This window comes from Taeniopygia guttata, chromosome 1A (assembly GCF_048771995.1).
Source record: "Taeniopygia guttata chromosome 1A, bTaeGut7.mat, whole genome shotgun sequence".
NCBI lineage: Eukaryota > Metazoa > Chordata > Aves > Passeriformes > Estrildidae > Taeniopygia > Taeniopygia guttata.
The window spans coordinates 58,092,199-58,119,865 of NC_133025.1; the positions used below are offsets into that span (position 1 = coordinate 58,092,199).

The window sequence follows — 27,667 nt, forward strand, 5'->3', positions numbered from 1 at the left end:
GCGGAGCGGCGGCCGGGAGAGGCGGAGCGGCGGCCGGGAGAGGCGGGGCGGGGCCATGGCGGGGCCCGGCGGCGCGGCGCGGAGCCGCTTCGCCGTGGTGGGCGGCGGCATCGCGGGGGTCACCTGCGCCGAGAAGGTAACGGGGCCGCGGCTCTCCCTCCGTTCCCCCGCTCCCCGCCGGCCGGGAATTGTCCGCAGGGATGTGGGAGGCTCCCCCAGCCCGGGGTAGCCTCGGTGTGCCGGGCCCTTGGCGGCCCCGTGCCTGCACCGGCCGAGAGCGGCTGGAAGCGCCCCGCTGCCCGCGCTTGTGCACGGGCATCGAAACAGATCCACACTGTAATTGCATGAATGTTCGCATGTGATACTTCCTTACTCTGCCCTACACTCCCCTAATCCCCCTTTCTTAAAAATAATTTGTCTCGCTGGACAAAACACAAGCCAAGCGCAGCCCAGGGCAGCAGTGGTGTAATGTAAGGATGTTTTTCTGTGAGTACGTCTCCAGATGTTCAAAGTTGATAAGGTTATTTTGAAGCAGTTCATGAAAAGTTTCATAAAGAGAGTTATGGTTTTCATAGCTGCGGAATGCTGGCTCTCTGTGCCCTGCTCCAGAGGTCAGGGACTCGGGATCCCTGCAGGAATTATTCTAAAGGACTGTGCTGCAGCCGGGCTGAAGGCTGCTGTGATGTGCTCCTTTTTATTAGTGCTGCTCAGTTTTTATAGGCTCCCTGTTTTAGAGCTGTATACCTCTTCCAGCTCTCTGTGAGCCCAAGCTCTGAAAATAAATTCATCTGTTTCTTGGCCTCAAGGTTTTTGATGGTTTTAAAGTAACAGTTCCTGTAAAATGAAATTTGGACCTGTATAATGAAATTATGTGGCTATTAGTTTGATGAGGACTGTTTTATCTACTAGGGCTGCAGAGCAGCATACAGACTGTGTTTTGGAGGTACGTGTTCTCTGGTGATTTCAGTGTCCCTCTGGTTGGCATCCCTTCCCTCCTCCCCTCCCCCCCCCAAAAGCACCAAGTGTCTTGGTCTGACTGTCACCTTGCTGAGCAGTGCACATTTAAAATGGGAGTCCTTCCCTTTGCCTTGGGGCTTCATAAGTCTTGCATTGCTTAATAGCACCCTGAAGATGATCACTTTACTGGATAGGATATAAAATATCCAGGAGAAATCAGCATTTCATCTGTGAAAATGAAACCTGAAAGCAATTAGTCACTGCTGTGCAGTGAAAAAATGTTTATCCACCAACTGGGTGTCTCCAGAAATCACATGATCACAGTCTGATCCATCAGATGGCCTTTGGAATATTGTGACAATAATCCTTTACACTGCGGCTGCAGTTCTTGAAGGTATATTTTTAAAATAAATGTTGTGTCTCCCAAATTCTCTTCAGTCCTTATCCTTCTGTTATCCTGAAGTAGTGTTTTTTTCAATAAGATTCTACAAAATCAAGGTAATGTATTAACATACTGCTTTTCACCAGTAGTATTACTGTGTTCAGGTCTGATGATGACTCTCATCATGGTTTCTGTTTCTTTACAAGCTGGCTGCAGAGTTCCCATCAGAAGACATTTTTTTAGTGACAGCTTCCCCAGTTATAAAAGCTGTAACTAATTTCAAGCAGGTAAGAGAGACTTGATTTTTCTTACAGTAAGACATGTTCAAAGTTTACTTGTGAAGATAATTTAGAACCAGTGGTGGAGATGCTCACGACTTTGAGCTTGTTTTCATATTAGTGTGATTGCAGTGGTGTTAGTAATGAAACGTAAACTTTAAGGCATTTAGAGATTTTGAGGAGCTAAGATTTTAGTTAGAAATAAGCCTTACTAGAGTTAATTAAAATAAGAATAATAAATGAGTAGGCCTTGATGAAGTTAAGAGTTAGTAGTTAACTAATAATTAATTGCTTGTCAGCACAATGTTTGGTTAGCTGGGTTTATAATGAAGAATATAGAAACTGATAAATAGCTTTTAGGAACATAAGACAATTGTGGGCCTCCTCTGTTCTGAAACCAATTGAAGACAAGGAATGGGAGTTCTACCAAGAGTTCATTTGTCATACTTGCATTGAAAAGGTAGAAAGGTCAGAACGAGGAAGACTTCATTTACTTCCTCATTTTGGGACCCCTCCCCATAAAAGGGACCACCGACCTATTTCAAGGGACAAACTACGCATGCTTAATAGCTTTTAGAGTGATTAGCATACGAAGCGGGGAATGGGATGTACTAAAATTATGAATATGCATTTGTATTTTGTATATTCAATACTTGTATGGATAAAAAGACTCTGTAATCACCTGGAAGGTGGTGTGTATTTGGGAGCTATCCCGCACGCTGCGCGGCGTCGAATAAACATACACTTTCTAACTTTAAACTGTTAGAGAGTTTTTGTCCGTCACAGTTGGATATCGATACTAGATCAATATCCATACTTTTTTAATAAATCAGTAATACTGATGAGCTATTTTACAGTAATTAGTAATTGGTGAATATATTCACACCATGCAGGCAAAGGTTAAACCAGGTACTTACATGGCTGAAGTGTGCTTACTGAAGCTTTATTTCACTGCTTTATTAGTGAGTGACCTCTCAGAAGTACTGAAATGGTATCATAGTCTTGCTCAAGTTTGAATTTGGAGCAGCAACAGCCTGCTGACAAGTAGCAAAAGAAGGGATAGCCTTCTGGGGAGTTGCTTTGAGCTTTGTCTGCTCCAGCAGGTGCTGATTCAGTGACATCTTTCCTGCTGGTTTTAAAAAGAAAATCAAATGGATGCATGGATTCAGATTTGTGGCTAGTAGGGTCATGAAGCTGAGCCTGGGAGCCCTCTGTGGGATTGTTGGAGTAACACCCAACTTTCAGAATGCTTTCAGAATGCTTTCTGAAAGTGCTGAGTGTCCAGTAGAGACATTTGTACAGCACAGAGATGTAAAGTCTGTAATTCACAACAGTGGAAATTTACATATCTGAAAAATAAGGGAACAGCTAAGCACCATTGGAAGGCAGCAGCATCTAAGTTTTGGACATGAGCATCGTAATTTCTCTCTGAATTGCAAGCATCGTGTGGCTTCTGGCTCCTAACTGTGTTCCAAACTCTGAATATTCAGTGAAGTAACAGACCTGGATGTTTCCATGCAGCCACTCTCTTTTGGATAAAACACAAAATTGTCATCATCATTTGAATGTTTTTCAAGTTCTGGCTTGCATCTTTGGGGTTTTAATTTGGTTTATGCTTGTTTCTATTTGATGTTGTCCATTTCCCGTGGGGTCTCTGAAATATCAGGTAGTGGCTTGGGATGAGTTATTTTATCAAAGTTACAAAAAAGAGAAAAACGAGGATTTTAACACTACGTCACAGTAGTGTTAAAAAGAAAAAGCAGTGTTAACAACTTTTTAAATACACTTCTTTATGGAATGAAACATTGTAGCAGTTAGAACAACTGCCAGGATTCTCCATTTTTGCTTAATCTCTATCTTTAGAATTAACATGTAATACTTTGACTCTTCAACCAGGAACAGGCATGAAAAGATTCTGTATTGAAAAATAAACTTTTAGCAGTTACATGATAACACATTTTCAGACAATATGGGCTTTATGTTGTGACTTTTTTACTATAAATGAGCACAGCACCTTCTGTCAAAAGCTTTAGAAGAAAAAATGGGTAATGATCCATATTTTTAAATACTTCTCTTTTCTCCTACAGGTCTCCAAAACACTTGAGGAATTTGATGTCGAAGAGCAACCAAGTTCCCTATTAGAAAAACGATATCCCAATATTAGAGTTATACAATCTGGAGTAAAACAGCTGAAAAGTGATGAACATGTAAGCCAAGGTTTTCTTTTTTATTTGGTTTTTCAGGTTATGTATATAAAAATAAGAAGTAGCTGAATGTTTTGGGTAAGAAATTTTCTTCAATAATATTTTGGTTATTGAATTGATAAGTTACCAAAATTAAAGAAAATATTTCCTAATTCTAATTTCACTTACTGCTTTGCACTGTTTTTCTAGTAGAAATATATACAGAGATCAAAAAAAAAATCTTGAAAGAACCAACATTTCCACCTTTTCTTCCTTCATTTTAGCAGGAAATACGTTGCAAATATGAGCAATGGACAGCATGTACACACCCTTGTTAGCTCTGTGTCAACACATTATTTTCACACTCACATCCCAAACTGGTTTTGCTCACTTTTAAGGTTTGGAGATGTAATTCCAGGTAGATTCTGCTAACATTCTGAATCCAATGGTTTTTTTTATTTTACTAGGATAGTGTTTTAATATAGGTCTTGGTGGACACAAATAATTAATCTATGTGGATTTGGAGGATCTTTTGCCCAAAACCACATTAAACTATGCAGCTTCTAGATTACAGAACAACAAATAATGTCATAAAATATTAAAATTTAAGGTCTTGTTTCTCAGAATGACGTAGCTTATTTAGTGCCTCCACTTTTTCTTCAGCAAAGAACAGATTTGCAGTCTTTCTAAACTGTGTCCTATCCTGTGCCTCGTTAACTGAGAGCTACTGCTGTTGAAATGTTTGAATGAGATTGTCAATTGCTAATGTACAGCAGTGCATAGTTCTGTTCCTGGGGCCTGAGGGACATTTGTCACATAGATAATACAGAACTCTTTTAGCACAGCCACTGAGTACAAAGTGCCACCAAGTGGTAAACTTGATCTAGCTTCGAGTGCACTGTGTACAGTTCCCATTTTATTGATCACTTATTTGTGGTGAGTGTGGTGGGAATAAGTGACACACAGTCAGGAGGAATATGAAGCCTTGTTCCTTAAGAAGCCCCTTACAGATTTTCATATCTGCAAATTACTGTGACATTACAGAAAGAGAAAACTGATGTGCTCTTAGTTGTCTTGATTTAGATGAATTCTCTTAGGGGAATTGATTTTTCTTCTCTCTTCACTGTTAACAGAAAATTTACACTGAAGATGGGAAAGAATACATATATGAAAAACTCTGCCTGTGCGCTGGAGCCAAACCAAAATTAATTGTTGAAGGGAACCCGTATGTATTAGGAATCCGGGACACTGACAGTGCACAGGTGAATGTGTTTAGGACTTAAAAATGTGTAATATATTCCTGCATCTGGTGCAAAATACCAGAATTATTGTGGAGGGAAATGGAGAAACAGAAAATAATGATTGTTGTTATATATTCTTAAATAGGAACATTTTCACTAGCAGAAAAACAGCCTTATAATGCCACCAAATTAATGTCACTATATTTTTTAAGTTTATAGATAGCTCATGCACATTATTCCTAACATGATAATATGGAATAAACAATATTTTTTCACCCTCCAGTCATAATCCAATTGGAAAATATAAAGAAATTTCCCTGGGAAGGTATGTGTGGTACCTGCTACAAAGGGCTGCTTCATGCAGTGGAAAGCTACTGAAGGAATGCCTTTTTATTCTTTTGTTGTTCTACTGTAGCTTCTCCTCTTTGTAGAAAAGAGTAAGAAATAGTCAAAGATGTGGAAAAGTTTTCACCTGAGAAATAACTTAATAGACTAAAAATTAAGCTTGGGAGGCAAAGGTGAAGTTTCACTGCTACAGGTCTTCAGAATTAGAGGAGGCAGGGTGAGCACTGCTGTTCTGTAGCATGGAGCTGCCATTCATCAAATGAAGCTGGACCTTGAGGATAAAAAAAGCAGTTATACTTTCAAAGAATCTGAAGTGAAACTGAAATTGTTGTTTGTTACAACAGCTCCTGGTACAGGTCTCAGTGTAGCTAGATGTGCATCAATAGTCTGGGAAAATCAAGATTAAGAGCAAGAAAATACTGGAAAGGATATGGTTGATCAGTGTGAGGGAACATGCTCTAAGTGACATTTTTCCTTTCTTAATGCAGGCTTTTCAGAAGAATTTGGCTCAAGCTGAGAGAATAGTGGTGGTAGGAAATGGTGGGATTGCCCTTGAATTAGTGTAAGTGAACAAAAAATACATATATAAAATATTGAACAATGCAATGCTAAGTCTAGTGTACATGAGTTGGAGAAGGTTGACTTATACAATTTTATCTCTTAGAGCATTTAGTAGCAAAACTGATTACAGGGTTGGTTTGGTTTTTTTGGGGTTTTTTTTTGCAACATAGTGTTTTTTACTGACACATAAAATTAGGAAACCTCCAGAAGAAGCTTTGACACATAGATATCAAGAATATTCAGTTCATGTTCCACATAGTGCAAACAAGATCCAAATGCTTGTTTTTTAACAGTAGGAGCCTGGCAGAAATGCACGTACTTTTCATTATGGGGAGCAGAAATACTAATTACTAGTATTATAAATTTGATCTGCCCCCCACCCCCTACCCCAGTTCAGTCAAGGTTGTGTTGGTGAGAAAATATGACTTGTCAACTTGAAGAGATTTTTTTTTTTCCTTATGTAAATATTTAGAAGTGGATTTGATAGGTTGGAAATTTTGTGTTGCTAACAGTCAGATCCTTCTCAGGCAGTCTGTCACTTTATCCCTTGTTTAAATGCCCACAGGTATGAAATTCAAGGCTGTGAAGTAATCTGGGCTATCAAAGACAAAGCCATTGGGAACACTTTCTTTGATTCAGGAGCAGCTGAATTCCTCCTTCCAAAGCTCACTGCTGAAGGCCGAGAGACTCCAATTGAGTGTAAAAGAACCAAGTACACAGTGGAAGGTATGGGGTTTAGCTTCCTGACACTGCAGCAGCAGCATTTCATATTAAACATAGTCTTAACATCAGTCAATTTAGCAGCTTGGAATAAGGCTTACGGTTATCATCAATGACATTTCTTTCTTCAAAAACTGAGAGTAAAAAAGCAAAATAAAAACCCATCCCAAATTTATGTAGACAGAATGTAATACAGTTTCCTGTGAGCTGTAAAAAAGTGCTTACCTTTGTGCCAAATTTATATTAATTCCCTGCATTCCTTCTGCTGAAGAACTTGTTCTATTTTTTGTAATGTTTTGATGTTACCTCACCATTATATAGGGAGGAGCTGTCACAGTAAGATATTGGGGGAGCAGATGAAACCACACAGAACATTATTACAGGTGGAGTGAAACTGCAGTCTCAGAAAGAACAATTAACTAGCACTGCATGAACAAACATCACACAAACATATGTATGACCAAAGTTGTAACAAAAAGAAGAGCGTGGCTCTAGACATCAGGCAGGAAGAATAAGGATATTACACTAGATGGTATTTTTTTATTAATTGAGAATCCTTGTTCTGAATTCTGAAGACAAGGCAGTATGCACACTAAATCTGATATATTCCATGTCTTTGCTTCAGGAAGTGAGGAGAAAGGAAGACCTACAGGAGCATCTGACAAGCTAGGCAGTGCCTTAGGCCCCGACTGGCATGAGGGCTTACACCTTAAAGGGACTAAGGAGGTATGGGTATAACCTTGCTGGCATATTGATTTGAGTGTTGTGGGCATAAGCATTGGGAAGAGTTTGCAATAAAATCCTCACGTTTAATTTTTTTTTTTTCATTTATGAATTCCTGAGCTGTTAGGTGTTTGCGTCTGTTTTGCATTTAAGAAATGACCTGTCAAGGGTGATCAGTCATAGAACAAATAAAAGGACATTTAGGATATTTAGCAGTTTAATCAGTGGTGGTTTGGCTGTTGAAGGCTGTGGAACTGTATTTGTGTAGTAAGAGAATAAAACAAGGCCCAAATTCACAAAACAATTTAGAGAAACAGGTAAGTTTCCAACTTCTGTCTTGAGCTCAGAATATGGTTGAAATGTGGGTTAATGGTACAGAATATTTTTTCTTTTTACAGTGTTTAGAACATATACTTATTATTGTTACCAGAATTTAATTAATGATAGAAAAACAAAGGATTTGCAATCCTGAAAGACAGAAAAGATGAGTTTAGTTTATTCTGTTAAGGTTTGAACTCTCTTCCTGTAAGCTTAGGGGAACCTGAATATGTTTTCTAGCATTCCAGAAAAATATAATTGTTAGGAATTTTCAAGGAATATCAGATACCTGTTGAAAAAGCAGGTAAATTGCCATTGGCTATGGTTAGACCTGTGGCAAAATGAGGAAAGTGTGGGAATCCAGTTAGTCAGCTGGGATATATTGTGGGGGGTTTTCCACTTTAGTGGTATCAATTTAGGTGAAGATATCCTTGCTATTCTCAATCTTGCAATCGCTAATCATTATGTTTATAATTCTGTCATTTTTTCTTTAGTTTTCTCATAAAGTACATATTGAAACACTGTGTGAAGTAAAGAAAATACACTTCCAGCAAGAATTTATCCAACTGCAGTGGACTTCCTTGACTTTTCCTAAAGGAGAGAAAAATGTAGAAGCAGATGAGGGTGAGTGCCATTGCTGATAAGACACTGAAGATGGATCGGTGCTGGAGCATGTTTGATCTTGTTTGCTGTTTTAAAGCAAATGCAGTTTAGAAAAATAAATATTATATCTCTATAATCTGATGTCTAGCAGTTTACAATAATCAAATTTATGGGCTGCAATTAAAATACAAAATGTTACAGGTCAGACACTTTTTTCCACAAAGTAACCAAAATTCTGTATGCAGAATATTCCATCCTAACACATTCCATTAAATATTTTAATAGTGAAGTTAAAGCAGGAGAAAAAAAAACCCCACCAACGTTTTGTATCAAAACTGAAATAAACCTTCCAAGTAGAGGAAAATATTCCCTTTTTTAAAAATGAATAATTATGCCTATAATTTTCACCTAATTAAAATGAATATTTAAAGTACTATTATAGTAATCAGTTACTTTCAGCACAAGTCAAATCTGTGCCGTTCTTTTTGCTTTTGAGGCACTTCTGTGCATCTGTAAATTTCTACATAAATTTCATACTTGAGAGAACATCCCACAGGACACAGAGGGCTTTAATTTAGGAAAATTCTAAGAAAGTTAGTAGGAGTTGGAGCTGAGATCCAAAATCTCTAGTTCTGAGCAATGGTAAGAATATTATGGGTAATCTCTGATAATTTTTTCCTTTTTATTTTTAATCTTTCTTTACCTATTCAGCTACCTCTAAGGTTTTGTAGGGTTTTTTTCCCTTTCATATCTTATCATAAGACATAATTAATAATATAACTTCAATTGGTTACATTCTTGGGGCAAAACTTTCCTCTTTTTCAGTGCTGTGGCCTGTATATGTGGAATTAAGTAATGGAAAAATTTATGGATGCAATTTCATTGTCAGTGCAACTGGAGTTGTGCCAAATGTTGAACCATTTCTGGATGGCAATAATGTAAGTATATTGGTTTCTTTTGAAGCTTTTCAACTAAGGTTAAAGAAACCTCTTCAACTGGTTTATGCTCGTGTTCTGATATGAAACATGGATTGCTAAAGATTTAAATACTGTGCACCATCTCAAAATAAGGCAGGTTATGTTGATAGTGAGATATCCAACACGATATGTTGCGTTGCGTTACCCTCTCACCGCGACACCCCGAGCTGTGGTGTGCTGGGCGGCGAGGGAAGAGGAGGGGGCGGCCGGTCCCCCTGTGAAGCTCTGCAGTCCCAGTTGTCGGTGCGGGGACAAACGGAGGCGGCACGGGACTTGGGGGTGAACAGGATGGGTTTATTCAACATGGCCCAAGACACTTTGTGGGGGGGAGACAACAGGTTTTATAGGGGAATAGCAGGGAAGGAGTTTGGGGCAGGACTAACACACCATAAACCTATCAGGGAAAACAAGGGAGTGGAGTAACACAAAGTAACCAATAGGGTGTTGAGCCTCATTAAATAGACAGGGACTGTCCTGGGGAAAGGGGCAGGGAAAGGGAGGATTCACATCTTGGAGAGAGGGGGGTTGGGAATGAGCTAGGGAAGATTACCAGCTGGGGAAGGGGAGAGACAGCAGGGAAGGGGATATAAACAGACACTGAAAGAATAAAAAACATGCCCCCGCAACGATACAAGTGTATTTGATTTGTGGTCTTGGTTTATTATATTGTTCCCCAGGCATTTATATACAATACATAAGCAGTATTAAGCCTATGCAGAGAGAGAAAAGCATCTGTACAATTGGCTAATGTGGCAAAAATATAGAATAATTTCAGTGTTAGTTCTATACCATAGTCTTACCTTACTAATCTTGACATTTGCTCCTGGAAAGGAAGCAACTATTTCCAGTACATTTCATCTGGGACACTGAGCTGCCAAGGTGCTCATGTTCATTGAGAGAAGTCAGCACCCAAATGTGGATGGTGATTCCAGAGTTCATAACTGCCATGTGAATTTCCACACCTCAGGATCACTTTGTTTCTGTGTTCAGTGCCTGCTCAGCAACAACTAAAACATCCCTGGGTTATTAACACTGTTTTCTTCACAAGTCCAACAAATAGCCCCATACAAGCTACTACTAAAAAATGATCCCATACGAAACCAGGATGTTGTGGTATTTCACGTTAAGTGATGCCACCTGATTAGGAAATAAAAGGCTGTGCTCTGGTTACAGAAGGAAATGCTGAAAACATAGATCTGATGTTGAGCCATAAGATATTTCTAGGCCCATGCTATAAGCTTAGATCAGGAATTAAGTTTTTGCAATGGTATTTTCTTGCCTTGGCAAGAAAAATCATCTCTTAAGACTGGGCGTCCCTGTACCACACAGTGTGATTTCGAATTTGGCAAACCCTGTGACTTCCCTGCCTAGGTGTCAGTCATAGTCCTTTAAAAACCTGTGCTCTAGAAATAGTAACAACAGTAATGTCTTGCACCTTCCATGGAGCTCTTGCCACTCAGCATAGTCACATGGTAAATAATAAAGGAACAGCCGATTGCTGAAGGGGGAGGGAGTTGGATGCCTTTCTGACTAGTTTCATTGCTGATGTGTGAACCCCTTCAGTTTGCTGTGGGTGAAGATGGAGGACTGAAGGTAGACAAGCACATGCACACGTCGCTGCCAGATGTGTTTGCAGCTGGAGATATCTGCACAGCAGCGTGGGAGCCCAGCCCCGTGTGGCACCAGGTTGGTCCTCGCCCATGTGACCCACAGGGAGTTACACACCAAGGAGGGAAAGGTTAAGCTAGTGGATAATCCTAGAGGGTTGGTGACTGAGTTTTGTGGAGGTGGCTGGAAACCAAGCTGGCCAGCCCTTCTGAGTATTAAAAACCAAGTATTTGTTTTGAGATTTGTTTGAGTATTCACTGCAGTGAGTGTGGTCATGGCACAGTGATGGTCTTGTGAGTTAAACCTGCCCAATTTCCTCTTCCAGATGAGGCTGTGGACCCAAGCTCGGCAGATGGGATGGTATGCAGCAAAGTGCATGGCAGCAGATGCTTTAGGGGAATCTATTGATATGGATTTCAGCTTTGAACTATTTGCCCACATTACAAAATTTTTCAATTACAAGGTCAGTACGGTCTGATGGTTGTAAACCACTGAGTAACACATACTGCTTGCTTATATTCACTCACTGACACTGAGCAGATGCTTTGAGAAAACAGTTTTTTTTTTATATAGTAATTAATCCTAGCTTAGATTTTCTCCATTCATACTAATGTGTATATTTCAAGGGGAAGATTTTGAGTCCATTGTGTGTTTGCAGGCCAGTAATGGGGAGAGGGACATTGGGGACAAATATTTCCCTGTTTGCATCACTTCTGAGACCCAGAACTCTTAGGAGCAGAAATGCTATAAGGCACTGCAATGTTCTTATGAGAGCTTTTCCCTTTTCCTTCTGCTAGGTGGTGGTTTTGGGAAGGTACAATGCTCAGGGCCTGGGCTCAGACCACGAGCTGATCCTGAGATGTACCAAAGGCCACGAGTACGTGAAAGTGGTGATGCAGAACGGCCGAATGATGGGAGCTGTGCTCATTGGCGAAACAGACTTGGAAGAAACTTTTGAAAACTTAATTTTAAATCAAATGGATCTTTCAGCCTATGGTGAAGATCTCCTAAATCCAGATATTGATATAGAAGATTATTTTGATTGAACAATACCCCATTCCCATTTTGTATGAAGCTTTGATACCAAGTCATACATCTTAGAAAACTCTTTTCTCAGGATTACCAATGAGGGATAAATGCAATCCTCTATTAAGATTTTGGGTTGATCTTGCCAAAATACTGACTGGTTACTGCCACAGGTACCAGCGAATGGTACAACCTCTGTCGAGCTGGCTCAGATGAACAGGGTTTTAAGGCACAGGGTGCTCAGAGCTTTTGCTGCCTGGAATGTGGGTTGCAAATATATGGCCTTACTCAGTTTTTTTTTCTCCTTTTCTTCCCCCCCACATAAGTTTACTTCTGAAATACATTTATTTGCTGCTCAGTTAATTACAGAACACAAGCCTTGCACAATGAGAGCCAGGATGAGATGTCAGTTGAAAGCAACTTTTTAACTGCTTGTCCCTTCAGCTGTCCAGATGTTGGGGTAGAGTTGCACTGTATTGGATAATGCCAGCCCTGGACAGCAGTTGTTTCATCCTGGCTTTTGATTTTGTTCTGCACTTGCTGCCTGAGAGTTCCTATTTATTTTGGGTCAAATTTGGAACAATTTTACTGTAATCAATACAAGGCTGGCAGTACATATTGAGACTTGTCCCAGACAAATCACTTAATATTTTTTAGGAGAATGACTGTTTTTAACTAAATTTTCAATTTTTGGCAAAGGTCTCAGCTAAAGGATGGGTGAAAGACTATAGGCTTTACTCACTGTCACAATCTTACCAGAAGAATAAAGATAATGATATTAGTGTTATATTTGTTATACATGTAAGTGTAAGAGAGAAGAACTAAAATGCAACCACCCAGAACTTGCATTTATTAATGAAACCAAACATGCCTTTCTGATCTTTGGCTAAGATGTTAAAAGTAAGAAAAGAAAACTGAATCTAGTAGACAGCATATGTGCCCTGAGAATGCACTGCAGGCAGCAGTAGCTGTTGAGTGTTTCCTAGGCTGGCAGTTGTCTTGTTTGTAAACTTAACTTTAGGTACTTCTGCTAAAAGCACAGAAGTCATAAATTTCTATTTGAATAACAACCTAGAGAAGTCCAATTTTAAGAGCAACAGACATATTTCAAAGGAATAAATACACATAATCACTCAACTACATACAGTATTTCATTCAAACATGCCACAGTGAGTGTAGGGACACATGTTCCTGCTCTGAATTGCAGAGATGGCAATGCCCATGTGGGCTGGAACAACCAGCCCTGGCACAGCAGCAGCTCTGACCTAGCCAGGGCTCCAGGGGAAGGATGCTGGAGCATCCCAGTCTCCAGCTGTCTGATGTCACTCCCTGGGGCTGGTGACAGCAGCTGCCCTGGGAAAGCAGTGCCCTGGCTGCAGTGGAGTCACTGGTGAAGAGGAAAGTCACCTGCACAGCAGGCAAAAGGAACAGGAGGTAACAGGGTCTTCATGCAGAGCTAAGGACCACCAAGCCCTGTGCTGCAAAGGAGAGAAATCTCAAGAGGACTCTCAGGGGAGCACTGGGTGGAGACTCCCATAGGAAAGAAGTCTGGAAACCTCTGGATCTCTGGCAGGCCTTTCCAGGCTGCCTGAACCTGCTACAGTGTTACTATATACTACACATCCAAAAGAGTTAAAAAGCCCACATGGTCATTATATAGGTTTTGTAATCACTGCTGTATCCTAAGATATATACCAATTATTTTGATATGAAACACTTTTTCCTTCACTACTAGCCTTGTAGACTTGACAGTTTTTAAAGATATTTGTTCCCTGTTCAGTGTTTATTAAATAAAAATACCATTACAAAAGCACAAACTGAACTTGCACACTGCATTGTCCATAGAGCAGCAATCATGATTAGATCCTAAATGTAGTCTGTGACACTCAGTCAATAAGCACTGGTTGGTCATTTGCACCTGCCTGAAGCTTAGGCTTCTTTGCTTTTAAGTTAGGACCAGAGCTCGGCCGTTTATGTTCCTGTGATTTCTTCACCACTGAATCCTGGACAGTCTTTGATCCAGTCTGGGCATTTTCTCTGCTTCCTTTTGAATTTGAAGACTGAGATGATTTGACCTGTAAGATTTAAGAGTTCAATTAAAATTCTAACATTGTTTTCCTCGTTCCCACACAAGACAGAAGATATTTCTGAGGTTGACTGCATTACTACAAAACATGTTTTGAGCAGATACCAAATCATTAAATTACGCTCTAATGGAGAAGATAGCTGTATGGCAAATCAGACCAGATCTAAATACCTTGAAAAAGCTTTTGCTGTTTGTTATCCCTTCTATGGTGATGATGTGTCCCTCGTTTTTCAGCAGCCGGGCTTTTGGTCCTACCTTCAGGTAGGATATTGTAGCAAAGGCTGTGAAGCTGAAATCCTCCCTGCATGAATAAAATCACTGTTACAAGGGAAGGCCTGAGACAGGCCAGAATATGCAGGGGGAAAAAATAGAATCAAGGTTAGAAAAGACCTCTAAGATTATCAAGTCCAACCATCAACCCAGCACTGCCACTAAGCCATATCCTCAGGTGCCATATCCTGGCACCTGACCACTGTTCACAAAACATGTGGATTAAAAAAAACATGTCCCAGGAATGGTGACTCCCCCACTTCCCTAGGCAGCCTGCCTAAATCTCAACAACTCTTTCCATAAGGACAGGGACACATTAACCCTTCTGATGATGTTCCAAATAACAGCTTCATTCTGCTTTATCTATTAAAGTAGACAGGTGACTTAGAGCTACTCTGATTAATACTTGACATAATTCAGTTTGTGGACCTTGACACACACAAAACCACTCAGATGCACACTTATCAATCTCTTGAAACACATAGAGGAAAATGAGGAAAAAATATGTAATAAGTCATCTGCTAACCCTCTTAATAATGTTAAAAAAAGCTGTATGGAGAGATGCAAAGAAAAATTAAGTCAAAATAAAGGGATTAGATATTTGCAGATAAACTTATAAAATTATATGAGAAGACAAAACACATAGCACACAGGTTACAGAGGCAGCACTGCTGTTAGTTCCACTATGCTTCCTTAAAATTTCTGAGTACCAATTTCCATATTAGCCAGTTTTTCCTGATTTATACATCGTGTGGGCAACCCCATTTGCTTTCCTTATCCATGGAATGTGAATGAGATCTGTATGAACTGCAGACTTCTCCAAAATTAAATCCTGCTGCAGATTTAAACATTCTACCCGAATACAGAAGACCCCAGCTTTTTAAAATTGCACAAGACGCAGCACTTCCACTGTTCCTCCAACTTTTGAAATGGAAATATAGCAATGCTTGAAGGGTTTTTAACAGTACATTAAATGCATCTGAAATGAAAACAAGACTACAGAATGTATACATTAATGTTATACAGCAGTAACAAGACAGCAAGGAAAAATGACTACTAAATGTAAAAAACCAAAACACATGAAACAATCTTACATACTTCAGATACTGCTGCAGCAGTAAATGGGCAATAATTCTCTCCAGCTCCTCTCGAGTGTGCTTGGGTGGAGTAACTTCAGGGACCCTGAATTTGGACACCCCTTTCCCAGACCAGGCATCGATTAATTTCAGTGGGGTGAGTTTCTCACTCATGCTGTCAGCTTGCTCAAGGATCTTTATTAGATCACTGCAGTATCCTGTTACATCCATCTTCTCACATTCTGCAAATAAAAGTCAAGGAACATTTAAATAGAAATCTCTTTGTAGTTATAGTTATATGTAGCTATAAATGCATATATTTGTGCTATATAATATCAAGGCTTTTTTTGTTTTGCTTTTAAACTAACTTGGCAACAAAAGGCCACAAAAACTGATATTCATAATAAAATCTGCACCCTGAAAACAGTCAGTAATACAAGCACAGGTCACAAAATTTGCTTACAGTTTTTTCTACACCAGGTATTTCTTTAAATCATCTTTTCCCATGTTCTCTGTCCTTTACCTACCCTTCTCTCTACAGCAGTTATCACACATTCTGTTGCAGTTTGCAGAATCCCACACTTCATCGAAGTGGTGGGCTATGAGCACCCGGCGACACCTGAAGAGCAGAGAGCAGAGGGGGCTATAGATCCCAGGTGGATATGTAACACCTGCCTTATACAGCATGAAAATGGCAAAAAAGGTCCTAGGTACAGCTCAGATCTCAAAACAAGCACAAAGAATTACCAGAGGAAAAATCAGAGAACAAATACAGCAACACCAGTATTCCCTATCAGCTATGCCAATACTGGTGTAGGAACAGTTTGGTTGAAGCACAAGAGTATAATCTGCAGTTTCAAGAGAATGAAAAATGGTAAGAATATGAACTCATTGCTACACTGAGGCCACAAAAGGCTTTACTCAATGCACCAGTTGTCCACAACATGGAGACAGATGTTTTCCATTAAGTATTCTAAATATCAGTGAAGCAGATGAAGCAGCAAACACATGTGCATTCCTATGTGGCCATTAAACACTGTAGCTCAGAGTCAAAACCACAGAACTCCATTATTTCCTCTGACTGGGATTTGAAATCCAAACAGTGTTTGTTGACAGATATTTCACCTCAACATAACCACTTCCAAAATTGTATCCTGAAGCTGGCAAGCTTGTTCCTATTTTTATGAGTGGTTTTCTTTGGTGATGGATTCATTTTGGTTTTGTTTCAGGTTTTTAATTTTGTTTTGTGTTTTTTTTCCAAATGCCCCCTAAAAACCCCAACAAAATTAGCCCATTTAAAAACTAAGCAATCAAGCCACAACAGTAACTTACTTGTTCATATTTTGGCAATAAGACACCATATCATACAGCTTCTCTTGGCCAACATTTTCCATCACCACCATTGAGCTGATTCTGAATATATCTCCAAACCCATAATACAAAATGCAGTCAGCCTTTTGGTCATCTCTACCTGCAATGCATTAAAATGAACAGATAATTGCAATCTCAACCTATTGCCCCTCAAATTCCTTGACACCACATAGATTCAAATCTGCCTTTAAAAAAGTAATGAGATAAACAAGATAAAAAAAACCTCAAAACACTGCAAAATGTTTTTGGGTGCGGAGTTTGGCCATAACATGTATTTAGTGCTGCTGAACATTGATCAATCCTTAAAATTCCCTGCTCTAGACTCCCCATCCCACCTGTATTTCTGAAATTCATACAGGGATTAAACCTCATCTAGAGGCAATCTGAGCAGATCACACATCCCAGGTAATATACAAAATAAAAAAATTAAAATTGTATATCAAATCTGTATCATTTTATTCTGGCAAGCCACAGATTTAATGGAAAATCAAGTATTTAAAAAAATGCTGAGGGGAGGTCTAGATACCCAGTAATTCTTTGTTACATTGCAGTAGAGGCCTGGTCATGAATGCAGTTTATATTTAAAGCCTCTTTACAGAGGCAGTTTCATTACACCCTTTGAAAACTATCTCAAAGGCAAGAGACTTAACACAAATGCCCAGAAAATTGAAGGACAGTTTTACTGGTGTAATGGATGTAAATGGCAACTTTGCAAAAGCCCCTTTCTGCAATACCTGCACGTCCACTCTCTTGGTAGTAGTTTTCCATGGACTTGCTCATAGAGTGGTGAATTACAAACCTCACATCAGGTTTATCAATTCCCATGCCAAAAGCAACAGTTGCCACTACAACCTGTGAAAAAGAAAAAGATTAAGAAATCAAGATACCAAACCACAATTTGTTTAAATAAGACATTAAGTCCATGTAAAGTATTTACTTAACCTGGATTTGATTTGTTGCCCATCCTTTATGAACTTTGGTTTTATATTTAGCATCCATGTTTGCATGGTAAGTCCCTGCTTTGATTCCCAGTTTCTGCAAACTCACAGTAACTTGCTCAGAATCCTTCTGAGAAAAGCAGTAAACAATTCCTGTACAAAAATGAAAGAGGCCTCATTGTAATGCCCTAAAAAGGCCAAACAATCCCCAATACTTAAAAACAATTGTGAAAGCTTTATTAACTTATGAAATAAATAATTAAAAAGCATTATACAGTCTTTGTGCCCGTTTAGTCCATAGTATTGGTATTCATGAAGGAAAATCCGGTTATCAGCTTGGACCTGAAGGCTAAAGGGGAAATACAGGTGCCAACCCATAGAACCATGGAAGCATTCTATTAATATTCAAGGAAGACAATGCTTATTAAAGCTTTTTAAAGGGGTGCTATGCCTTATGACATCTATAGCACCTCACCTGAGATTTCAGTTAAATCTGCATTTTGTCATTAGTCAGGCTGGGCTAATGTCATCCTGTTCTTTTGAGAGTTTTCAAGGCCTTCTAAAAGTTTTCTATGCCTTCTGATGTTTACATATTTATACTGAATTTTCTCACACTGTTCTTGTAAATAACAATTGCTTTGCATTCTTCTTTGTGGGTGGAAAGAATTGATGGACTATTGGTTTGACCAGTGTAGTTGGAGAGGTGGCAATTTCATTCTCAAATCCACTGTCACTTTTGATATTCTACATGTAGTGGAGTCAGAAAATAAAATCTCTTTTTTGGGTTCTTTTCTTTCCCCTTTTACAGCTAGCATCCATGTGTGAGTTATTTTGTGTCACAGTGTGACAAGCTAAATCAGGGATTACACACAAAGCCATGTGATTTTTGATCATCTTAGCACAGTTTGCGCGAGCTGCTCCTCACAGCCACAGTGCTCCAAGCAGAGACAGGGACAGACTGCTGCTCCAGAACCTGGGTTCTGCTGCCTTGGCAAGATGTCTCTCCTCTTTACTTCCACTACAGAATTTATTGATTACACAAGTTCAACTCTTACAATTCTGCTTTTATCTCCAATTCACCCCATAACACCCATTTTGGACACTGAGTAACCTATGACTCTTCTGATCAAATATAAAAAATATGTTAAAGATAACAAATATCCTGACACATGTGTAGTAAATAATGTGTGATTTAAGAACAAAGAGATCACCTTTTCTGAGCCTTGCTTTTACAATCTTAAACCTTCCTATTATTACCTATGTAAACATTGTTCTATAGACATCAACATTCCAGTTAAATACTTCCAAAGATACAAGTGAACAGTAAAGATATTTAAACATTAATGAATGAAGAAAGAAATTATTCATGGTATGGATCTGACTAAATTTCATTTATTCTAATGCTGGATGTTTAACGTATGGAGGAGGCAGAATTTCTTCACATGTTTCAAGATCATTTGAAAACATCCTAACATCCCTGCAATGCTAAATCTTATGAAAGAACATGTGTCATTTGTGACACTTTTTACCTGACATTCCTTTGTATCTTCCATTAATGGTCTTAACTATATCCTCAATGAAATCTTCATTATTTGAAGGCTTATGCCGAACCTCAAAAATATATCAAGCACATGTCACAGTTCAAGTGGGCAGTCTGCCAAACAACTTATTTTACTTTTTCCAGTATAATAAATACAACTATTTTCTGTTAAAAAAATTACTATACTATTTTTATGAACAGTCCATTGAAAAACAAACATGCAAGTTTTCCCCACCAAGAACGATAAACAAATGTGCAGCCAAAGTGAAAATTCACAGAATTCACAGCACAGCAGAATAATAAACTTTCTGCCATCAGAGGACTTATTTTCCAACAGGGTGAAGCTGTCTAAGCCTGCTGCCTGTCCCTCTCCCTGCAGGAGACAGCACAACAGCACAAACCAGGTAACAAGGCGTACCTCATAGTAAAGGTTGGGCCGATTGAAGGAAGCAGTAAAGGTAATGCACTTCTGAACGTGCAAAATGTTCTGAGCATCTTTTAAAACATGATTGGTAGCTGTTGCTGTCAATCCAATCAAGGGAGTATTGGGAAACTGTCTTTTCAGGATACCAAGAGACTTGTAGTCTAAGCAAGAAAACAAAAAGGGAAAAGAAAAATATTTCTCATACCACAAATGCAAACTCAAAAAAGGCGTTCATGTAGATAGTATTTAATGGGGTTATACTGCAATAAATGTTATTACTGCTAATCTACTACAGTACTAATTTATACATCCAAAGGAAGTAACAAGCAGGTTGCACTTAGCAAAACAGATGTCGTCTAATTGAATTTTAAAGAATCAATCACATAATCATTTGGGTTGGAAGACACCTTAAGATCATATTGCTCCAACCCCCTGCCATAGCCAGGGATACCTTGAACTAGCCCAAGTTGCTCATTGCCCCATCCAACCTGGCTTGAACACATTCCAGTGATGAGGCATCCATAACTTCTCTGGGCAGCCTGTGCCAGTGCCTCATCACCCTCACAGTTCTTCCTAATACCCACTCTAAACTCAGTTTGAAGCCATTCCCCCTTGGCCTGTCACTCCAACCTCTTGTAAATAGTCCCTCCCCCATCTTCTTTTAGGCTCCCTCCAGGTATGGAAAGACTGCAATTATCAGTCACAATTCAGAAGGCAGAAATGTATGGAAAGAGAAATTCTTCAAAAGTTAAAAAATAAGTGTGGCATTGTATTAACCAACATTCAGGTTATTTTGCAGGTCTGTTTTTACAAACAGCTTTTGAGTAAACAGAGCTTTTCTAGTAAACAAGTAATGTGGAATTTGGATACATAGACCAGAGAGTAATAATAAAAAATTTTAAGGGCTCAGTACGGCTGCCTTCAAACGGAAGTGCAGCCAGAGGTACATATCCAAATTCCACACTGCCTGTTGAACTAGCCTGGCTCTTGGTTCAGGCACCACTTCTTAGCAAAACTGCTAAGAGAGACTTTACAGTTAATATTGCTTCAAATCAGGTTTTCTTTCAAAGACAAAGAAACAGCAGCCAACAATATTCTACAATCTCCAAAATAGGAAAAATAATTAAATACATTTTCTTTCCCTGTAAGTGAAGGGCATTTGTTTCCACTTGCTTTAGAGAAGATTAAAATATATCTCATGAATTTACAAAATGCTCTACCTCCTTCATCAGGGAGTGGTGTACAGAATGAGACTTTCCCGTAGCGGTAGATTAAAGGTAACTATTGTTCATATTAAAGATGCCAAGCAAAACCTTTGATTTTATAAACCTCCAATTAAAGTAAGCAGAATAAGTAATTTTTCAGAATACTGACAGCAAAATCTACGTTAAAATCATAATTTGCATGAACTTAGATCCTGGATGATTTGTGAATTAAAGGCCTTGAGCTAACACAGGTATGTGTCACACATTAAGAATTCACTTAACACATGAAGGAAGCAGCTGGCCTTATTTCAGGCCCAGCTCATTATTCACTGACTCCAGAACAACCCTGCAAAGGGGATTTCTGAGGATCATACCAGGCCTGAAGTCATGGCCCCACTGACTGCAGCAATGCACCTCATCCACAGCGATGCGAGCCAGGCACCCGGCCTGATAAGCCTTCTCCAGCTTGGACATGAACATTTTGCTCTTTGCAATCTTCTCAGGGGTCACATAAATGAGCTTCAGCTGTGAATTCCTCTTCAGCATTTCCGTGTGGACCCACTTCACGTGCTCCTGTTCAAACCAAAACAAGACATCAGGGGGTAACAAACTGGGACAACACACTGGAGCTGCTTAGTGCTAAGGCTCTTAAGAGGTGATTAGCAATTCATAAGGTGTAATTAACAGACTGATAAAGTGTTCCACGGTATTGACCACTATGAGCCTTTGTAGAAGATCACTGTATAGACAATGGTCGTTTTAATACTTAGAAAATCCATGATGGAACTTTGAAGCAAAAACACATATTCAACACTTTGCTTCTTCATCGGATGGTATCAGTATTTCCCCAACAAACTGTGATGTAACAAACCTCCCTGTGATACCACAAGTGTAAAATAATGCCTTGCACACAACAGTGGTTTTTATTACTGAGTTTTCAGAGCACTCTGCATCAAATCAGGCTTCAAGTTTGGCACATTGCATCAAGCAGTGACTTATCAAATCCAGTGTAATCATGTGCAAGTTAATGATCACAGCCTCCTGCTAGTCAGGAAAATAACTGTAAAAAAGCAATTGCCTACTGGGAAATGAGTTGCTTCTTGGCCTCTGGATCAAACAACTCACCATCCTATAGTAAGAGATAGATAATTATATGTAAAAGCCTGCACTGCTCAACATGGTTGTAGTGGACAAAAATCACCTACTCCAAGTCTAGAAACTGAGTAAAAATCTACAACACACATCAGCCAAAGGTACTTCACATCCTCTAAACAGCCCAAGAAATCTATCTTTTCCACAGAAGGTGCTGATTCCCATGTGGTGTTGTCACTAAAACATGAACACAAGATACTTAATCATTTTACCCATATCACAGCACCCTCCTGGGCAGATACTGTTGCTAGAACAGCATTAGCTGATAAATCTGTCTCATCCATTCAACATTCACAGGTAAGGAGATGCCAGCACGTACACCACAAAACACATGAACTTAAACACACCTTGCTGCTTGAGGCATTTAATAAAGCTGCAGAGATACCAAGCTGCTCCAAAACCATGAGCTGATCTTCCATGAGAGATATCAAAGGACATATCACCAGTGTGAAACCTGTAACAATCATTGTGCAGTTCAGATGTCACAAATATCTCCTCTAATTCTTTTTTACTGATGCATCACCCCTGCTCTGAAGAAATTGCCAAATGTAAGCTTAAGCTTCATACACAGCAGAGGATTCTCCTCCTGGATAGCTGACAAGTGAGTGCCAGATCACACAGGGATAATTCTTATTAAATGTCCACAACATACACTTCCTTTTAAGGTCTAGACCACAAACACAACTGAGCTCCAATAGACAGGGTACAAAAATATACAAAACAAGCTGGATATCTGTGTCATGATTTGCCACAGAACTAAGCAGTGACAGGGAGTGGTAAATTTGGCCTTTGTAAATAAGTAAACTTCCAGTGCAATTGGATGAGTTATTAAAAATAAACCAACCAAACAAAAACAACACCAAGTAATGTTCATTCTCCAAATAACTATAAAATGAAGAAAATAAATCTAATTCTTTTTATTATGCCCTTTTTTTCCCCATTACATACCATCAGAACAGACAGCTGGTAACTGGTAACAAAGGCTCTTCCCACCACCTGTAGGCATGACAAGAAATATATCCTTCCCTGCCATTGCAGCATTTACTGTTTCAAGTTGCAGGGATCTAAACTTCTGGAGTTTAAATCTGCTCTGCAGTGCAGTTTTTATCTTCTCATACCATGGAAAATCTGTAAAGGGAAAAAACCAACTCAATAAGCACATTTCATAAGCAAATTAAAATATAAGAAGGAGGAGTAATTTACATATTCGATAACTAAATCTTGCAGTGACACAATTTTAGAACTGGGAAAGTGTTTAAAGATTCATAATGGCACAGAAAAAGCTCCACACAACCTGAGTCTATATACACCAAATTCCAGGGTGGACCTTTGAAAACTCAAATTGTAAACCAAATTCACCTCCAGACCGAAGCAAATGGATGTGAACTACAGATAAACTTCAGAGTGCTAACGATCATGTTAACTCATTGGTACAAAATAACTAGCAATTAGAATCCCACCTTGAAAATAAATAAAACCAGACATTGAGCCCTACAATAGTTACTCCAATGCTTCCTTCATACAAATGCAGTAGTATAAAGAAGGAGGGATACAATTTTTTCATATATTCCATCAATAATAAGCATTTATTAAAAAAATAAAGAGGGGGAAAAGTTGTTTAATCTTCCCCCAAATCAACACCCCAATGTGCTTATAATAGTTTTTTTCTTTTCTTCAACAAAGACCGAAAGACTGCATTTTTAAAAGATGTAACACTGTAAAAAATTATGCTTCCTGATGCACTTTTTGGTACTATTAAAATTAAAATGCAGAAAAACTGTGGGAGCTCCAGGTTTCACCACATACAATGCAAGAATCAATTTTGGGACTTGAGTTGACATTGCAAAGAAATTTACAAAGAGCATAGTTAAAATCCAAGGCTCTCTGAAAAAAAGAAAAGTCGCCCACTGGCCTCCATGAGCTTTATACTGGGAACAAATTTAGCTGCTGCTCTTGTTTAATACGTACACAGTATCAGATTGCAAAGACATTAATTTTCAAAGCACAGGAGGTGAGAATTAGGCATAGAACTACACAAACAAAATTATTAGTTCAATAGAATAATTTGCAATTATAAAGTATCAGTATTCTTACATATGCATTAATACTCCTCAAACACAGATAAATATGGATTCAACTACAACATTAATTTCATTTTTAAAAAAACGAAAAAAGGTGTATATCTATGACAGATATAGGCATTTTCATTTTGAAAATTAAATTAAAAAGCAGAAGAAACCCATAATATCTGAGTCAAATTTGGCAAGGTATAACATAGCCAAGAAGCAGCAACTATTCAGGACCTCTTAATGTCTAACCTGAAAGACAGCAGCCCTCCCACCACCACGAGGCACTTGCCACTTGCACTAATTCTACAATAATAATGTATTCTAGGTTATTTTTGGCAGTCAGCATCTATCTAATTTGCATTAATTTAGTAAGACAGTGAGGCTTCATGATCCATCACAAACACTACCAATGTCCGACCCACTCAAGCAAGAGGAAACACAAAACCAGCAAAAACCAAATCTAAGTACAAAATTGTCATTATCAAATCCTGAGAAAATCCAAAGCAATTTGTTTTAGAACACAAACAAGGAGAACTATTGCAATGTAAGCATTTAGTATACAAATATTGCAACAAACATTTATTCTGTGATTCTAAGAGCAAATCAGATCAAATAGTAACTTTGCAACAAGCAAAGAATTAAAGTAGTTATAGCAGGCCATTCTGACAGAACAGATAAGTCTGCCCAGAAGAACTCAAGATTAGTGTTTAGCAATGTCCAGCGAGACAAGTATAAACATTACCTCATTACCCTGGCATGTCAGCAAGCTGACTAAAATTATATAGGACAATATCATTATCCAAACAAAACTCTGCAGTTTCCCCTACTGAATTAGTTCACCTTTCTGTTAAAATATTAGACTTTGACTCTGCAAACCTTTTTTGTTCCATTCCTCAGCTGAGGTTTCAGTGTCTTTACTTCCACCTGCCTCCAAGTCTCCTGAGGACTGTTTTATCAGATTCTTTACTCTCATCTTCTTTTGAAGGAGTTCCTGCTGCTTATCCACAAGCTCCTGTATCTGCATCTCCACTGCTTGCAGCTCATTCTCAATGGACACCAGCACCTCCTCTAGCACTGCAGGGACAATCAAGGAGAAGGCACAATAGAGACCACAGCCATGTGCTGATGCAAGTTTTAATTGTATTGACTGCACTCCAGCCAATGATCAAGTTGTTCATAGAGAGCATTTGTTTACATGTGAGAAGCAACATTAACATTGGCAAGTTAAACTCACGCACCAAGATCTCCCTCCTCCACAGAACAAGAGGATCTGCTGAACAACAGGGTTTGGATATAGAGGGAAAATGCTTTTACAAACAAAAGCCATCCTTCACATGTGAAAGAAGTGAAGAAAATGCTCCCCAGAAACTCAGGTTACACAAGTGGCTCTTTGGCAGGATTTTGCCTCTGCCCATCCCAATATGCATGTGTATGAATTGCAGATTGTTCTAGAACCCAATCCCTGGAGTTCAAAAGAATAATTAACACATACACCTGCATGCCAAGCACATATTCCAGAGCCAGGTCAGAAAAGCATCAGAAGGAATTCCTTCCTCCCCCACACCCAGAAACCCCAAGAGATTTTGGCCCATCCACAGCAGATACGGTAATATGGTTATGGAAACAAAAATGTGTGAGATGGAAAAAATATCTTCATCTCAAATAGCACAAAATGGTGATAACTGTCTTCCTAAATGCCTACTGCTACTCAGCAGAAAAGAGTGTCTTAAAATACAATGCACATTTTTAAAATATTGAAAACCAAGTAATTTCCTTGACAAATTTGATTTTCATCATGCAATAGCTTGGGTTGGAAGGGACATTAAAGCTCATCTCATTCCAACTCCCCTGCCACTGGACCAGGTTGCTCAGAGCCCCATCCAACCATGCCTTGAACACTTCCAGGGATGGGGAATTTTGGTTTCGTTTTACCCAAGAAATGAAAAGCTATCCAGTAAAATATTTTTTTCTTCAAATCTTAAGTATAATAGCACAGACCCCACGAACTCTCTTATATATGCATTAAATTCATGTAAATAACAATCAGTAGCATCAAGTGATTGTCTTGTTAGCTAAGAGACAGCAAAATGAACACATGGAATATTAATTATGGATTACCTGCAACAGCTGTCATCTTTGGAGATTAAAGAATGTTACCTTTACGAGATCTTATTTAACCAAGCCACTGTCACTAAAAAGAAAATGAAACAAATATATTTTAAAATATATTCTATAAGTAAACCTTCTCAGCTTAGAACAAATTTACTGCAGGACATTCTTCATTACCAGAGCTGTTAGTGTAACAGTTTAAGCACTAGTTAATTTAATTTGCTCACATAAAGAAGCCCCACTAGATGACAACTGCTTTTTCCCTTCTGCAAAATGGATAAACACAAACTCACAACCAATTTCCAAGGCCACAGCTCACCAGGCTTCTAAATGAACCCAGGTGACCTTTAACCAAGTCATACATTTCCTGCAAGAGGAATGCTCCAAGGTAGACCAGTCACTCACCAAGTGCCCATTACCAGTTTTGATCTCACCAAAGATTATTTTACAAAAAAAAGTCTGAACACATTATACTGTGCCCCTTAGAGAAGCAGCCGCCATAACACCTACAGCATCATTAAGGAGGAAGTGAAAACATGCTTTGGTTTAGAGAATGGGATCGATTTTGAACAGATCATCAGTGGAATGAGCATAGAATTTAATATATTAGCTCATTATTTGAACAACAGTCTTTGTCACATTGTACCTTAACAATATCAAACTCAAGAAATTTATATTTTATCTTACTGCATCTTGAACTATTTATTACATAGATGGAAGCAAAGTCCAGGGGAAGGTGAAAGGGAACAAATTCAGCAGATCCTGACTACCAGCTGATTCCACCATAGCAAAGATCTTCCCCACTCCTATAAATGCAGAAGGAAATATATATTAAAACTGATGTGTGAATAAAACACTTCCGCATCACCCAGGGCCGGACCCTCTTAATCACCTTAAGTCGCCGTCAGGGGCGGCGACTTCACCGCCTCCCGGGGCAACCTAGTCCCATGTGGGAACATTCACCCGCATACAGTGTGAATGTTTACCAGCATACAACTATATCCAGAGAACATATCCAGTGCAATGTTCCCAGCACTCCTCACCCACACGCCAGCCGCGGGCACGGCGCTTGCCGGGCCGGAAGCCGCTGCTGGGCAGGGCTGCGGGACGGGGCGGGACGGGGTGGGACGGCCGGGCGGGACAGCCGGGCGGACGGACGGGCGGGCAGGGAAGGCGCCGCTCGGCGGGTGCAGGACGGAGCGGGATGGATGAGAAAGGGACAGAGGCCGCCAGGGCCAGCACCTCGCTGCCGTGTCCTCCCGTGCGGCGGGCTCAGCCGTGGCTCGGAAATAGCTCCCACAGATGCCCCAAGGGCTAATGCCCGCCGCGTTCCCGCATCCCCTGTCTTTTATCTTTAATCCCTTAGCCCTTACCCCTCACCCCTCCCGGCTCCCGCTCCCACCTGCGCCGCGCGCGCCGGCCCCGCCCCTTCCGCCTCCCGCCATCAGCCAATGGAGCTCGGGGCCCGGCGCAAGCGCCGCCCCTCCCGCCAATCAGCGCCGGCC

The 27,667-nt window shown here is 39.6% G+C and overlaps 2 protein-coding genes across 22 annotated transcripts; one reads left to right on the plus strand and one right to left on the minus strand.

Moving 5' to 3' along the window:
- On the plus strand, window positions 1-11,959 carry PYROXD1 (pyridine nucleotide-disulphide oxidoreductase domain 1). Of its 2 annotated transcripts, XM_002200211.7 has the most exons (12): window positions 1-136; window positions 1,546-1,626; window positions 3,705-3,824; window positions 4,934-5,062; window positions 5,875-5,948; window positions 6,513-6,673; window positions 7,293-7,393; window positions 8,203-8,332; window positions 9,137-9,249; window positions 10,852-10,974; window positions 11,222-11,359; window positions 11,694-11,959. In XM_002200211.7, the coding sequence occupies exons 1-12, from the start codon at window positions 56-58 to the stop codon at window positions 11,940-11,942; spliced, it is 1,500 nt and encodes a 499-aa protein (XP_002200247.1). In that variant the 5' UTR covers window positions 1-55; the 3' UTR covers window positions 11,943-11,959. The 2 variants fall into 2 exon arrangements, with proteins under 2 accessions (XP_002200247.1, XP_072779669.1); XM_072923568.1 differs by lacking the exon at window positions 4,934-5,062.
- On the minus strand, window positions 9,924-27,620 carry RECQL (RecQ like helicase). Of its 20 annotated transcripts, none has more exons than XM_041713626.2 (16): window positions 27,565-27,620; window positions 26,872-26,968; window positions 26,172-26,244; window positions 24,930-25,127; window positions 22,933-23,112; window positions 22,332-22,438; window positions 21,207-21,405; window positions 19,622-19,788; window positions 19,193-19,274; window positions 17,668-17,816; window positions 17,460-17,577; window positions 16,687-16,825; window positions 15,882-15,973; window positions 15,377-15,596; window positions 14,180-14,309; window positions 9,924-13,997 (listed from the first exon to the last, which is right to left on the minus strand). In XM_041713626.2, exons 3-16 carry the CDS (start codon window positions 26,185-26,187, stop codon window positions 13,809-13,811), a joined length of 1,986 nt encoding a protein of 661 aa, XP_041569560.2. In that variant the 5' UTR covers window positions 26,188-26,244; window positions 26,872-26,968; window positions 27,565-27,620; the 3' UTR covers window positions 9,924-13,808. The 20 variants fall into 20 exon arrangements, with proteins under 20 accessions (XP_041569560.2, XP_072779661.1, XP_072779664.1 ...); XM_072923560.1 differs by having other exon boundaries at window positions 26,850-26,968; XM_072923563.1 differs by having other exon boundaries at window positions 26,933-26,968; window positions 27,565-27,581.
- Window positions 27,621-27,667: the final 47 nt, after the last annotated feature.

What these genes read in the sequence shown, in the direction of transcription:
- PYROXD1 (XM_002200211.7), top strand. Translation starts at nt 56, where the DNA reads ATGGCGGGGCCCGGCGGCGCGGCGCGGAGCCGCTTCGCCGTGGTGGGC. An exon ending in GGGATTGCCCTTGAATTAGT is followed by an intron (nt 5,949 to 6,512) that starts GTAAGTGAACAA and finishes AAATGCCCACAG; the next exon opens with GTATGAAATTCAAGGCTGTG. An exon ending in CATTTCTGGATGGCAATAAT is followed by an intron (nt 9,250 to 10,851) that starts GTAAGTATATTG and finishes GAACCCCTTCAG; the next exon opens with TTTGCTGTGGGTGAAGATGG.
- RECQL (XM_041713626.2), bottom strand. An exon ending in AAGATACAAAGGAATGTCAG is followed by an intron (nt 17,817 to 19,192) that starts GTAAAAAGTGTC and finishes ATTTTTGTACAG; the next exon opens with GAATTGTTTACTGCTTTTCT. An exon ending in GGGCAACAAATCAAATCCAG is followed by an intron (nt 17,578 to 17,667) that starts GTTAAGTAAATA and finishes TCTTTTTCACAG; the next exon opens with GTTGTAGTGGCAACTGTTGC.